Raw genomic sequence first — 12387 nt, 5'->3', positions numbered from 1 at the left:
TTAACCTTAACTAGAAGAATAAGATTCAAGTAAAAGTTCAGTGTGGTATTTCTTAACTTACGCGTATGCTACCTGCCAAGCACTGTGCTGTACACTGCTATGCTGAGTCCCATCCTCACAGAGCTAGCTCTCACCTCATTGAGGAGGCAATTAAACAAACAACAGACCACAGTTAGTACTAAGGGAGTACATAACAAAGACCAAGTATTTTAGTTGGGGGGTGGAGGGCAATAAAGGAAGGCTTCTAAGAGGATGCATATTTTAGCTGAGATCTGAAGGATGAGCAGGGGAGGTGAAAAGAAGAAAAAGGGGGGGGGGGAGTAACAAAGTGAAGAAGGAAAGAGGTTCCATTCTATATAGAGGGAATAGTTTGTGCAAAGGCCTGGACAGCAGGGAGAGCACTACAGGAAGTGAAAGACGGGTGCAGCTGGAGGGTGGTCTGCAAACGGGGAGTGCCAGGAGAGGAAGCCAGGTGCTAAAGAAGAGCAAAGCAGGAGGCAGAGAGGAAACTGGTCACTAGCAGGAATAATTGAGAAAAAATACGGGACTTGACAAAGCTAGCTGCAGTGAGAATAAAAAGAAGTAGAGTTAAAGGCTATCTGGAATACAGAATTTATATTTCATGACTAACGGATGAAGGAAAGCAAAGAATGAGCAAGGATGACTCCTCAATTTGGGGGACTAAAAATACTGAGAGGAGTTACAGGAGAGGAGGGAAGAATGAACTGTTTGGACACAGTGAGTTTGAGATGTGTGGGAGACATCCCAAGGGCAGAAGCAGGCAGCTGACTATACAGGTCTGAGCTGGAGATACTAATTTGAGAGCAAAACTAGGAGTGCTTGGGATGGGACCGCCAAGGGAGTTCCTAACTGGGACAGGGACTCAACCCTCAAGCTAACCAATCCTTAAGGAGCAGGCAGAAGAAAAGGAGCGTGCAAAAGAAACCAATAAGGAACCAGAATTAGAGACTATCCAAGCGATTATGACACAATCAAAGTAAAGTGAAGAGACTGTCTCAGGAAGAAAGACAAGGTTAACAGTAACAAATTAGACGTGTGGACGAAAAAGGGGCCACACATTAAAACTGACAAGCTCAGGGGAGGCCCGCATGGCAGGCCTGACAAACTCGGAGACCTAAAGTGACACCACAGGATGGTCTGAAATAAAAGCTTCCTAAGCAAAATCAAGTCTTGGTGAGTAGTCTCTTGTACTAGGCTGGTATCTTCCTTGACAAAGGTCAATCTTTACCTTAAATGAGCCGGTCTATTGTCTTTTAACATCTGCCATAGCAAACCTTTGGAATGTCAGAGTAATTTCTTTTTTCCAGACCCTTCAGGGCACAATCACTGAACCAAAGCAGAGACCACAGAACTTCTCATTGTTATTGTTATCTTGTTAATTGTTGACTATTGACTATCCTATACCCACCAATAGAAAAGAAGTGTGTGTCTATCCCTTTTACTTTTTATCCAATCCCGGAGATCCACCCCAGCCCCTAGCTTTGCTTTCTCCTGCCTCCCTAATCTATCTATCATCAATGAATTTCATCTAACTCCTTCACATCTCTTTTAATTGTAATGTATAAAACAGGTTTACAACTGCCATTCTCTGGAGCATTTTCTCAATCCACTGTCATCAGTTTGGCTCAAATAAACTCAAAATTCGTATAAGTTTGGACATTTCTTACGTCAACATGAAATAGGCCTCTTGGATTTGGCTAAAAGAATTACCAGGGCCAAACCGGTTTGGCTCAGTGGATAGAGCGTCGGCCTGCGGACTGAAAGGTCCCAGGTTCGATTCCGGTCAAGGGCATGTACCTTGGTTGTGGGCACCTCCCCAGTAGGAGGTGTGCAGGAGGCAGCTGGTCGATGTTTCTAACTCTCTATCCCTCTCCCTTCCTCTCTGTAAAAAAAGTCAATAAAATATATATTTTTTAAAAAATTGTTTAAAAAAAAAAAAAGAATTACCAGGGACCTTAGTGAGAGCAGTTTCATTGAAATAATGGCAGGATGAAAACAATTCTGAAATAGGTTGAAGATTAAGTGGGAAACTCTTTAGAAGCCTTCGTGCGAAAGGAAAGAAGATAGGAGACATATTGAAGGAAGACAATAAAGAAAGATAAGTTATAAATACAGGACAAAATATAGAAAAATACTGTCACTCAGAGGCAAGAAGGGAAGCACTGGACTTGGACAAGAAAAGGCAACTCTCCCAGTCCCAGATGAAAGGGAGAAACAATGTTTGCAGGCACAGGTAGTATGGCAGGCTAGCGGGGGAAAGGTGAGGGAATTCTCACTGTTCGTTTCTCTGAGCTTGACAAGATTAAAGATAAGACACTTTGCTGGGAATGAGAACAAAGTGCAAGGAGTTGAATGTCTATATAAATAACAATTATTAGCAATAAATGCAGTAGAAAATAGAAAAAAGATCTGACCAAGGACTCACAGAATTCTATGGGTAGCAGCAACCTTGACACTGTAGGCCTTGCTTCCCTAGGACTTGGCAACCTGGAAGCAGGCACACACAAAAAGAGAGCCCGTGGCTTTCATCGGTTTTGAATTCCTGTCTGGATAATGGGCAAGGAAGCCGAGGACAGGACTTAGCAAAATGTTTCTGTAAAAGCTCAGGCAGTAAATACTTTAGACTTTGCACGTTATGTGGTCTCTGCTACCATTCCTCAGACAATGTGTAAATGAGGGGGTGTAGTTGTGTAATTTATAAAAACAGGTGGTGAGCTAGATTTGACCCGCCACTGGGCTATAGTGTACCAATCCCCAGTTTAAGAGAAGGAAGTAAAGATACAAAAAGGTACTGATACCAGAGCGATCGATGGGCTAGAACTTTGAAGAACTGAAGAACTGGTGGCTTCCAAAGAGAACTGAAATTTTATGGCATGAATAAACCAGACCCCATTAGAATAACAGTCTATACAACCAACCTTTGAGCCTATTTCACAGACATCAATAGGATCATTATCTCCACAGCAGTCTGTGCTCCTATCGTTTCTGTGGGGATCTTCCCAAGTCTAAAAGAAGGGGGGAGGGGGAGAGAAGCAGAAAAATAGGTTAATACTCACTATAATGTACTTTAACCTTTCCACAGAGTCATGACGTCTTATAGACAACCACAGTCCAAAGGAAAATTCTCAGAAATTACACAGGCTCGATGCCAACATGCCAGTACATCCTCAAGCACAATAATACTTAAAGCCTATTTATAGTATTTCCTCCCCTCGGTCTTTCATTTGTTTGTATAATCACATCTGAAAGTGGGTGGTATTTCCAAACATAATCTTCTTCCAAGTTCTGTCAGTGTCTCAATCCATGTTCGAGTTTAGAGTTTCAGCGCGGATGTTCCCACTGTCTATGCCCTGTTCCCACTGACTGCCCGAACCGCTGCTTCCATCGCTCACTGCTCCTCTGACAAGGAACCAGCACTGGGCCTGCCTTTCTGTGTTTGAAAACCATCTATGAAGATTAGCCAATACAATCACCGTGCTCTGGTCCTTAGGTCTCTTTAAAACATCACTGCCCTGTACAGAGATGTACATGTAGGTGCTTCTTGAAAACTCCTTCCTGATTAAGCAGGATTCTTGTCACCAAGTCAAAGGAAGCAGGACATCCTCAGTTACCTGTTCTTTACCAGATTCAACTGGGAGCCAGAGCCTCTACCAGCAGTGTCACTATTAGCAGCTAATATCAACAGGCAACAGCGTCATCATCGAGACAACATGACTGAGAACTCACTATGGGGCTAAGCACTTGGCTTTGACCAACTTATTCAAAATTCTCAATCCCCTTGTGGGGTAGGTGGTAGGATGACAGAGGTGAACAAATAGACCTAGAGCAATGTGGTCGCTGGTCCCAGGTTACAAAGCTTCTAAGTGGTACTACATGACACCTGGGGTCAAGGAACCAAATTTAAAATAAAGGTCAAAATAATAAACACAACAATCATATATTAAGATGGAAGAAATCTTGAATTTAGTGATTCTAGTCCTTGAACATCATCCAGATGGGTACTCTAAGTATTCATTCAGAAAGATCGGGGGAAGACAAAGATGACTTTTGTTCAGGCCAAACTCAGGTCTGAGGAAGGCACTATTGCTAGTGTGGAAGAAGGTACTAGGTGAAACAGCTAGACAGCTGACAGTCTGAAATAATGATGGCACTCTGATGAATCACAGGCTAAGTGGAGAGACTGCTACTTACACAGTGTTCTGCTGCTTAAACGTTCTTGCAAGCACGGTTGGCTTGGTAACTGCTTGAACAAAATCATGCTGTTACAAGACAAATCCTAAGAGAATAGCAAAAACCCACACACATCTATGAAACAAATGCAACTGACACAATGCATTAATTTATTCATTCCACAAATATTTATTGATTGCCTACTCTGCTCCAAGCACTAAGCTGGGCAGTTGGGAGACATCAATGAACAAAACAGATAGAATCCTTCATGAAGTCTGCATTCTAGCTGGAAGAATTAACAATATACACAAATAACTAAATTACATAGCATAGTAGATGTTGGTAGGTGTTATGGAAAAGGGAAAGAAATAAAGTATGGAAGATGGAATGAGAGTACCGGAGGCAGAGTTAAAGCTGTAAAGGATGTGCAGGGCAGACATCAGGAAGAAGATGATTCCTGAGCAATCATGTAAGGGGCAGGCCATGTGCACATCTGGGAAAGAGTGAATGTGCAGGCCTGAGGCAGGAGCATGCCTGATGTACCAGAGGATTGTGAGATGGTCACTGTGGCAGTGATGGAGCAGGAGAGGGATGAGGGGAAGTTGGAGATGAGACCAAAAATGCAAATGGAGTCCTGGCCAGTGTGGCTGAGTTGACTAAACATCATTCCATGCACTGAAAGGTTACCGGTTTGATTCCCAATCAGGGCACATGCCCAGGTTGCAGGTCCAATCCCCAGTTAGGGTATGTAAAGGAGGCAACCAATCGATGTTTCTCTCACATTGATGTTTCTCTCTCTCTCTCTCTAATATCAATAAAAACATATTTTAAAAAAAATGTAAATGGGACCAGGGGCTGGCTTCCATATTAACAGGCTCATTCTGTCTTAATATGTACAAGGAAGCTATTTATCCTTTCCCATAAAACAACTGACCTAATTTCTACTTTTTATAAACATTAATTTATTTTGGGGGGGTTGTTTTTGGTAAATAACTTCTATGCAATCTGTAGTATATTCTTTTGCTGAAGACTAACACACACATTCATACACACATATATACACACACACACTACAAGATCAGTTTGAGTTTAAAAAGATAGCAAAAATCTCTGGTTAAAAATGGCAGTTTGTTTTAGGTTTGTTTGTTCATTTATTTGTTTACTAGAGGCCCGATGCAAAATCCGTGCTGCACTCGGGTGGGGGAGAGGGGGGCCCATAGCCGGGCCTGCAATGATGCCAGCATTCCTCACCAGGGACTCCGGCCCGAGGCCCCTCCCCTCCCTTCCTTTGGTGTGGACGCTGCCTTGCGTCACAGTGAGCACAGCCTCGCTCGCCGTGGACTCTGGCCCAAAGCCCCTGCCCTCCCTTTCCTCCGCCGGCCAGAGTGCAAACACTGGGCTCGCGTCGCTATAAGCCCAGCGTTCCTTGCTGCAGACTCCAGCCCAAGGCCCCTCCTCTTCCCTCCCTCCATCCGGCCAGGGTGCGGACTCTGGCCCGAGGCCCTTCCCCTCCCCTCCTTCGGCCCGGACACTAGGCTCACGTCACTGCAAGCCCAGGGTCCCTTGCTGCGGACTCCGGCCTGAGGCCCCTCCTCTTCCCTCCCTCCACACAGCCAAGCCGGATGCTGAGCTCACGTTGCCCAGCTTCTGGGTCTTCCACGGCTGGCCTGCCCTGGATGGTGGCGCACGCTGTCATCCTGTCCTGCCTGTAGTATGCAAATTGGCCGCCATCTTTGTTGGCGATTAATTTGCATATCATGCTGATTAGCCAATGGGAGGCGTAGCGAAGGTATGGTCAATTACCATCTTTGTCTATTAGATAGGATTTCTTGTATTGTAATTCACATGAGTGAAATCATAGTTTTTATCCTTTTCTGTCTGAGGTATTTCACTTAGCACAGTACCTTCAAGATATTGTTGCAAATTGCCACATTTCATTTTTTTATTGCTAAGTATTTTTCAATTGTGTGTGTGTGTGTATACACACACACACACACACATGCACACACACATATATACCACTTTTTAATACATTCATACCTCAATGAACACTTAGGTTGCTTCCATATCTTGGCTACCATAAATAATGCTGCAACAAACATAGGAGTACATGTATCTCTTCAAATTAGTATTTTCATATTCTTGGGATAATTACCCAGAAGAAGACTGACTGGATCATAGAGTAGTTCTAGTCTCAATTTTTCTGAGGAACCTCCATAGTGATTTCCATAGTGGCTGCACCAACAGTGTACAAGAGTTCCCTTTTCTCCACACCCTCCCTCTCCAGCACTTGTTATCAGTCCTTTTTTGATAATAGCCGTTCTAACAGGTGTGAGGTGGTATCTCCTTGTAGTTACCAGATGGGAAGAGGGGTGGAGGGAGGGTGAAATGGTTATAGGGGGTCAAATGTATAGTAACAGATAGAAACTAGACTTTTGGCAGTGACCACACTATAGTACATACAAATATCAAATTTTAAAGTTGTACACCTAAACTTTTATAATGTTATTAACCAATCCTACCTGAATATAAAATAAAAGCACCAGTAATTTTAAAAAAAGGGCAGAGAGAATCCAGGTCTATTTCCTTTTGCTCACTTCCATCCTAGCCACAGTGGCCTCCTTTCTGTTTCTCAAACAAATTAGGCCTACTTCCCCCAGGGCCTTTATACTTGCGTTTCTTGCTGAATTCTCTAGAGTCCAGTGGTCGGCAAACTGCGGCTTGGCAAACCACAGCTCACGAGCCACATGCAGCTCTTTGGCCCCTTCAGTGTGGCTCTTTCACAAAATACCGGCTCTTCCACAAAATACCGACTTCTGCACATGGGCCACGAAGTTTCAATCACACTGTACGTGCACATGTGCGCCTGCACGTGGTATTTTGTGGAAGAGCCACACTGAAGGGGCCAAAGAGCCACATGTGGCTCGCAGCCGCAGTTTGCCGACCACGGCTCTAGACAGCCTTACTACCTGTTCCCTCGCCTCCCTTAGGTCCTCACTCAAATAACATCTCCTCACTGAGCCTTCTCCCTGCCTAAACTGCAACAATCCCAACACACCCTAGCCCCATTTCCTACTTTATTTTTCTCCAACACACCACCATCTGATGTATTATATATTTTATTATTAGTTTTTTGTCTGTCTCAGCCCAGGATAAAAGCCTCAGAGAATTTGTGTCACTTTTATCACTACTTTACCTCCAATACTTAGAACATGGCCTGGCAAACATCAGGCACTAAAAAACTATGTTCTGAATGAAGGAGAAGCTCTGTGAAGGCCTGCTGTGGAAATGGCAAAAGAAATGAGGAACACTGAGGAAGATGGCAAAGGACTGGAAGTGAGGAAGGACAAGTGTTGCAAAATGAGGCTGGAGAAGCAGAGGCCAAATTATGCAGGGTTGGGGGGCCATGTTAAGAATGTTCTTGTATATCCTTTGAACAACAGGAAACCATTAAAAGGTTCTCATATAAATAAAACATTAGCAAATTTATGTTTTAAAAATGCTATATTTGGATGCTGGTGGAGCGTGAAATGTTGGTAGGCAACGGTGAAAACAGGGGCATTCAGAGACTGCTGCAGCCCAATTCTGTTGTACATAAATAGGAACCACTGTACCTAACAGACTAATATAAAGCAAATAAGAGCATCTCGAGACTTCAAACACATGCAAAGAAGTACAAAAATTCATCAGGCCTTAGGTAAACTACAAAAGCTTAGAAATAATTCGTAGCACCTACTATGCTCCACTGTAACCACTGGTTTAGCTGTCAATCACCCCCATGAGACTATAAATCCCTTTAGAAAAAAGACCATATAATAATAAAGATAACAGTAGTAATAATAGTGTGATTACTACCCATTAGGCACTATTCTAAGATGAATCTGCAATAACTCATTAAACCCCAACACAACCACTTGCAGTACTTTATCATTTCTAATTTATAGATGAAGAAAGTGAGCAAAGAAAGACAATACTTGCCTAAGGCTACATTACTAATAAATGGCAATCTGACCCCAAAACCCATATTCTTTGGTCACTTATTATGCAGAAAGTATCCCCTAAGCGTAACAATTATTTTATTTATTTATTTATTTATTTTTTATCTTTTCACCAGGTCAAACAAAATGTCTATTTAGGCACCTGGTGTGCACAAAAGCTATCTTCATGGTTTCAAGAGACATTCTCATTCTGAGCAGGTCGTTTTAAAAGTGCCTATTTAACAAAGAACCTTTCCACGTGGGTGGTCTAACTGCATCAAAGGCAGCCTGACTCCTTAGAAAACTATTTTCTTTTTTCTTTTCCTGTGAATGTTTATTCTATACAGGCAGCTGTGTTTCTGAGTTGGATAAAGTAAGACCCCTTTCCCCAAAAGCATTTTGGAACTTCATGCAAAATGTTAAAATTAATTAAAAAAATGAAAATACAAAATGAACATCCAGATAGATGAATGGTCTAATGGCTTTTATAAACATAAAGGCAGACGCCTCTCTATGTCACCATAACTCAGCCTTTTGATTTCGCATATTCTGAATTTTATTCACCAAATCATCTAGAAAAGTCACCACTTCCTAGAAGTGAGAAACAGAAGAAGAAAACAAAAAGAATAAGAAAGAATGACAAACAAAGTGTCATTCTCTAACAGGAATGCTATTTTACCATTTTTTAGCCCTTGCTTTCACTGCTTTCCACTGAACAGTTAGAAATTCATAATAATGAATAATTAAGTCATCTAACTCAATTCACCATGAGTTCTGAGAAAAGTTAATTCCTTAAAAATTCATCTGTTAAAGTTTAAAAAATAAAATTCATGCTACCATGTGAATATATAAAAGCATTGTCATATTCAAAAAAATGACGACAGATAAAGCAGAAAAAACATTTTTCACTGAATCTTAATAGCAAAGCCCAGAAAAAAAAGTGTTCAAAATGCCAAATGTGAGTGTTCTATAAGCCTAACTCCAAGAGCTACAGTACAGACTAAAGTTTGCAAAAAAATTTATTGATACAATAAAACTCAACATTAAAAATTTTAAATTTACAAATCTCTCAAACTGACATGTCCTCAGAATCAATTTAAATTCAAGTAGTTCACAGGATTTACAAGGTAATTTTTTCAGAAGACAGAAAAGTTTTACCATTATAACAAAAATGTTACCTGAGGGAGGGCACCATAATTCCATATATAACCCTTATGAGGAAAAATATTCGCCACATAACGTAGCTTGCCATCCTTTACGTCTTGTTTAATGGGATTCAATGCCTCCTCTGTGGCAATCTAAGTAGATTATGAACAAAAGGGGGTAGGAGGATGAGAAATGATTAGTCCTATCTTTAAATAGTATTTTTAAGATCTGCTATAATAAGACTAAATACTCATATTCCAATTTACTGATCAAAGATACTTTAAAATAAATTAAGCTAGCTCTTATTTCTAATTTAGAGTACTGTGTAAGAAAAACCATCTGAAAAGGAAATATCAGATTATATACTTAGGCACTCTATTATTTAGGCACTCATTATATCTAACACAAATGATTGAAATAGTAAGAGGATAAAAATTAATCAACTTGCTTTTTGTTACTGATCTCAAGCTCGTTACCATCAATCTTATAATAAAGTTAACTCACAGGTTTTCACGAAGTGATTTCATTTCCAAGTTACCTTTATATCAGACATATCCAAATTGCCATGCAACACACACACACACACACACACACACACACACACACTCAGAAAAACCTATCTTATAAAGTAAACAATGATAATTGAAGCCATGTTTGAATAAATAAACACTGCTTAAATTAGGTAGACTCTCACAGAGTCTTGATCCTATATCCTCAAGTAGAGAGTAGCCAGAATGATGAAACAGTATAGTTGAAACAAGACCAACTTTTTTCTATTAAAATTACTGAGGCCTGGTGCACGAAAATTCATGCACTCAGGGTGGTGGGAGGGGCAGGGTCCCTCAGCCCGGCCTGCACCCTCTCACAGTCCAGGAGCCCTCAGGGGATGTCTGACTGACAGCTTAGGCCCGCACTCCACAGGGAGCAGGCCTAAGCTGGCAGTCAGACATCCTTAGCACTGCCGCGAAGGCCAGAGAGGCTCCCACCACCACTGCTGCTCTTGCTAGCCATAAGCCTGGCTTCTAGCTGAGTGGCACTCCCCCTGTGGGAGCACACTGACCACCAGGGGGCAGCTCTTGCGTTGAGTGTCTTCCCCCTGGTGGTCAGTGCACGTCATAGCAACTGGTTGTTCCACCATTTGGTTGGCTTGCATATTAGCCTTATATTATATAGGATTAGCTAAGCCCTGACCAGCATGGTTCAGTGATTAGAGTGTCAGCCCTTGCACCTCAGTCAAGGGCACATACCTGGGTTCCAGGTTTGATACCCAGCCCTGGTCAGGGTTTGTGCATGAGGCAACCCATCAATGTGTCTCTCTCACACTGATGTTTTGCTCTCTCTCCCTGCCTCCTTCCCTTCCATTCTCTAAAAACCAATGGAAAAAAATATCCTCAGGTGAGGATTGACAACAAAATATTAGTAAAAAAAAAAAAAAAAAATACTATCAGGACCTAGTAAAATTACTGACAATTCTCCAAATAAAAATTCTGAAAATTATACATGTGCATAACAATCCTTAATTTAAATACTTGAAATCATACCTGCCATCAAATCCAAAGTCGTAGAAGAAGGCTTAAATAACTAACCATTTGATAGTAATAGACTATATCCATACCTCCATTTTAGCATTTGTCCACCGAGGTACTTCAACAACCATATTGAACAAATTCTGCAGTTAAAAAAAAAAAAGAAAATTTAGGTTTTTAACCTACCCTTTATTTTTTCACTTATCTCCTGTAGGAGAATGTTTTAGTTCCCCCCCCACACACAAATGATTAGAGTCTGCATCATATGTCTGCCTATGTCTTAAATTTCATCTAAACAATTAGAGAAATTGTCTAAAACACAGCAGAATTTAAGCCATCATGTCACTTGACTACTATTGCACAATATTAGGAGTTGCTACATTTCTGAAGATACCTTAGCGGTATAGCGACAGATCCAGAATGAAGTCAGGAAACTTATTTTAATTTTTATTTTCAAACTAAATAGAGACGAGGTCCACCATGTAAGCTGAATGTCTCATTTTCCAATCTGTAAAATATGTGTGATAATCATTGTCCTACTCACCACACAAGGTTGGTATGAAGATCAATCATATAATTTAAATGAAAATACACAGAAAATTATAAAGTAAAATATTTTGAAAATTATAAAACAACTAGAGGCCCGGTGCACAAAAATTTGTGCACTCGGGGGGGAGAGGGGGTCCCTCAGCCCGTCCTGTGCCCTCTCGAAGTCTGGGAACCCTAGGGAGATAATGACCTGCCGGCTTAGGCCTGCTCCCGGGTGGCAGAGGGCAGGCCCAATCCCTAGGTGCAGCCCCTGGTCGGGCTCAGAGCAGGGCCGATTGGGGATTGGGGTGCTGCCCCCTGTCATGCACAGAGCAGGGCGGATCGGGAGGTTGCGATGCCACCCCTAGTCACGCTCAGGGTACGGCCGATTGGGGGGTTGGGGCACCGCCTCCTGTCACACTCAAAGCAGGGTCGATAGGGAAGTTGCGGCGCCACCCCATCACGTACAGAGCAGGGCCGATCAGGGGGTTGGGGCGCTGCTCCGTCATGCACAGAGCAGGGCCCATCAGGGGGGTTGAGGAGCTCCCCCCTGTCACGCACAGAGCAGGGCCCATCAGGGGGTTGGGGCACCGCACCCTGTCACACACAGAGCAGGGCGGATCAGGGGGTTGGGGCACTGCCCTCTATCACCCACAGAGCAGGGCCAATCAGGGGGTTGGGGCGCCGCCACTGTCACACTCAGGGCAGGGCCGATGGGGAGGTTATGGCTCTACCCCGTCACACACAGAGCAGGGCCCGTGGGGGGGGGGCGTTGGGGCGCCGCACCCTGTCACACTCAGAGCCGCAGGGCGATCAGGGGGTTGGGAAGTTCCCCCCTATCAGGCACAGAGCAGGGCTGATCAGGGGGTTGTGGCACCTTCCCCTGTCATGAACAGAGCAGGGCGGATAGGGAGGTTGTGGCCCCACCCCCTGTCACACACAGAGCTGCAGGGCAATCAGGGGGTTTGGGCGCTGCCCCCTGTCACGCTGATCCCGGTGCCGGGAGACATATTACCCTT

The 12387-nt window shown here is 43.0% G+C and overlaps 1 protein-coding gene across 1 annotated transcript in view; it reads right to left on the bottom strand.

Annotated features, from left to right (window-relative positions):
• Positions 1–12387, bottom strand: part of PPA2 (pyrophosphatase (inorganic) 2) — a gene marked incomplete at its 5' end in the record, with an annotated part of 68898 nt that overhangs the window by 45506 nt on the left and 11005 nt on the right. Inside the window, 3 exons of the mRNA XM_005872432.2 lie at positions 2940–3026; positions 9347–9466; positions 10930–10983. Of these exons, the coding sequence (XP_005872494.2) occupies positions 2940–3026; positions 9347–9466; positions 10930–10983 (261 nt within the window). The remainder of the gene's footprint in view (positions 1–2939; positions 3027–9346; positions 9467–10929; positions 10984–12387) is intronic.

This window comes from Myotis brandtii, unplaced genomic scaffold (assembly GCF_000412655.1).
Source record: "Myotis brandtii unplaced genomic scaffold, ASM41265v1 scaffold38, whole genome shotgun sequence".
Lineage (NCBI taxonomy): Eukaryota > Metazoa > Chordata > Mammalia > Chiroptera > Vespertilionidae > Myotis > Myotis brandtii.
This window is presented reverse-complemented; position numbering and strand designations above follow the sequence as displayed.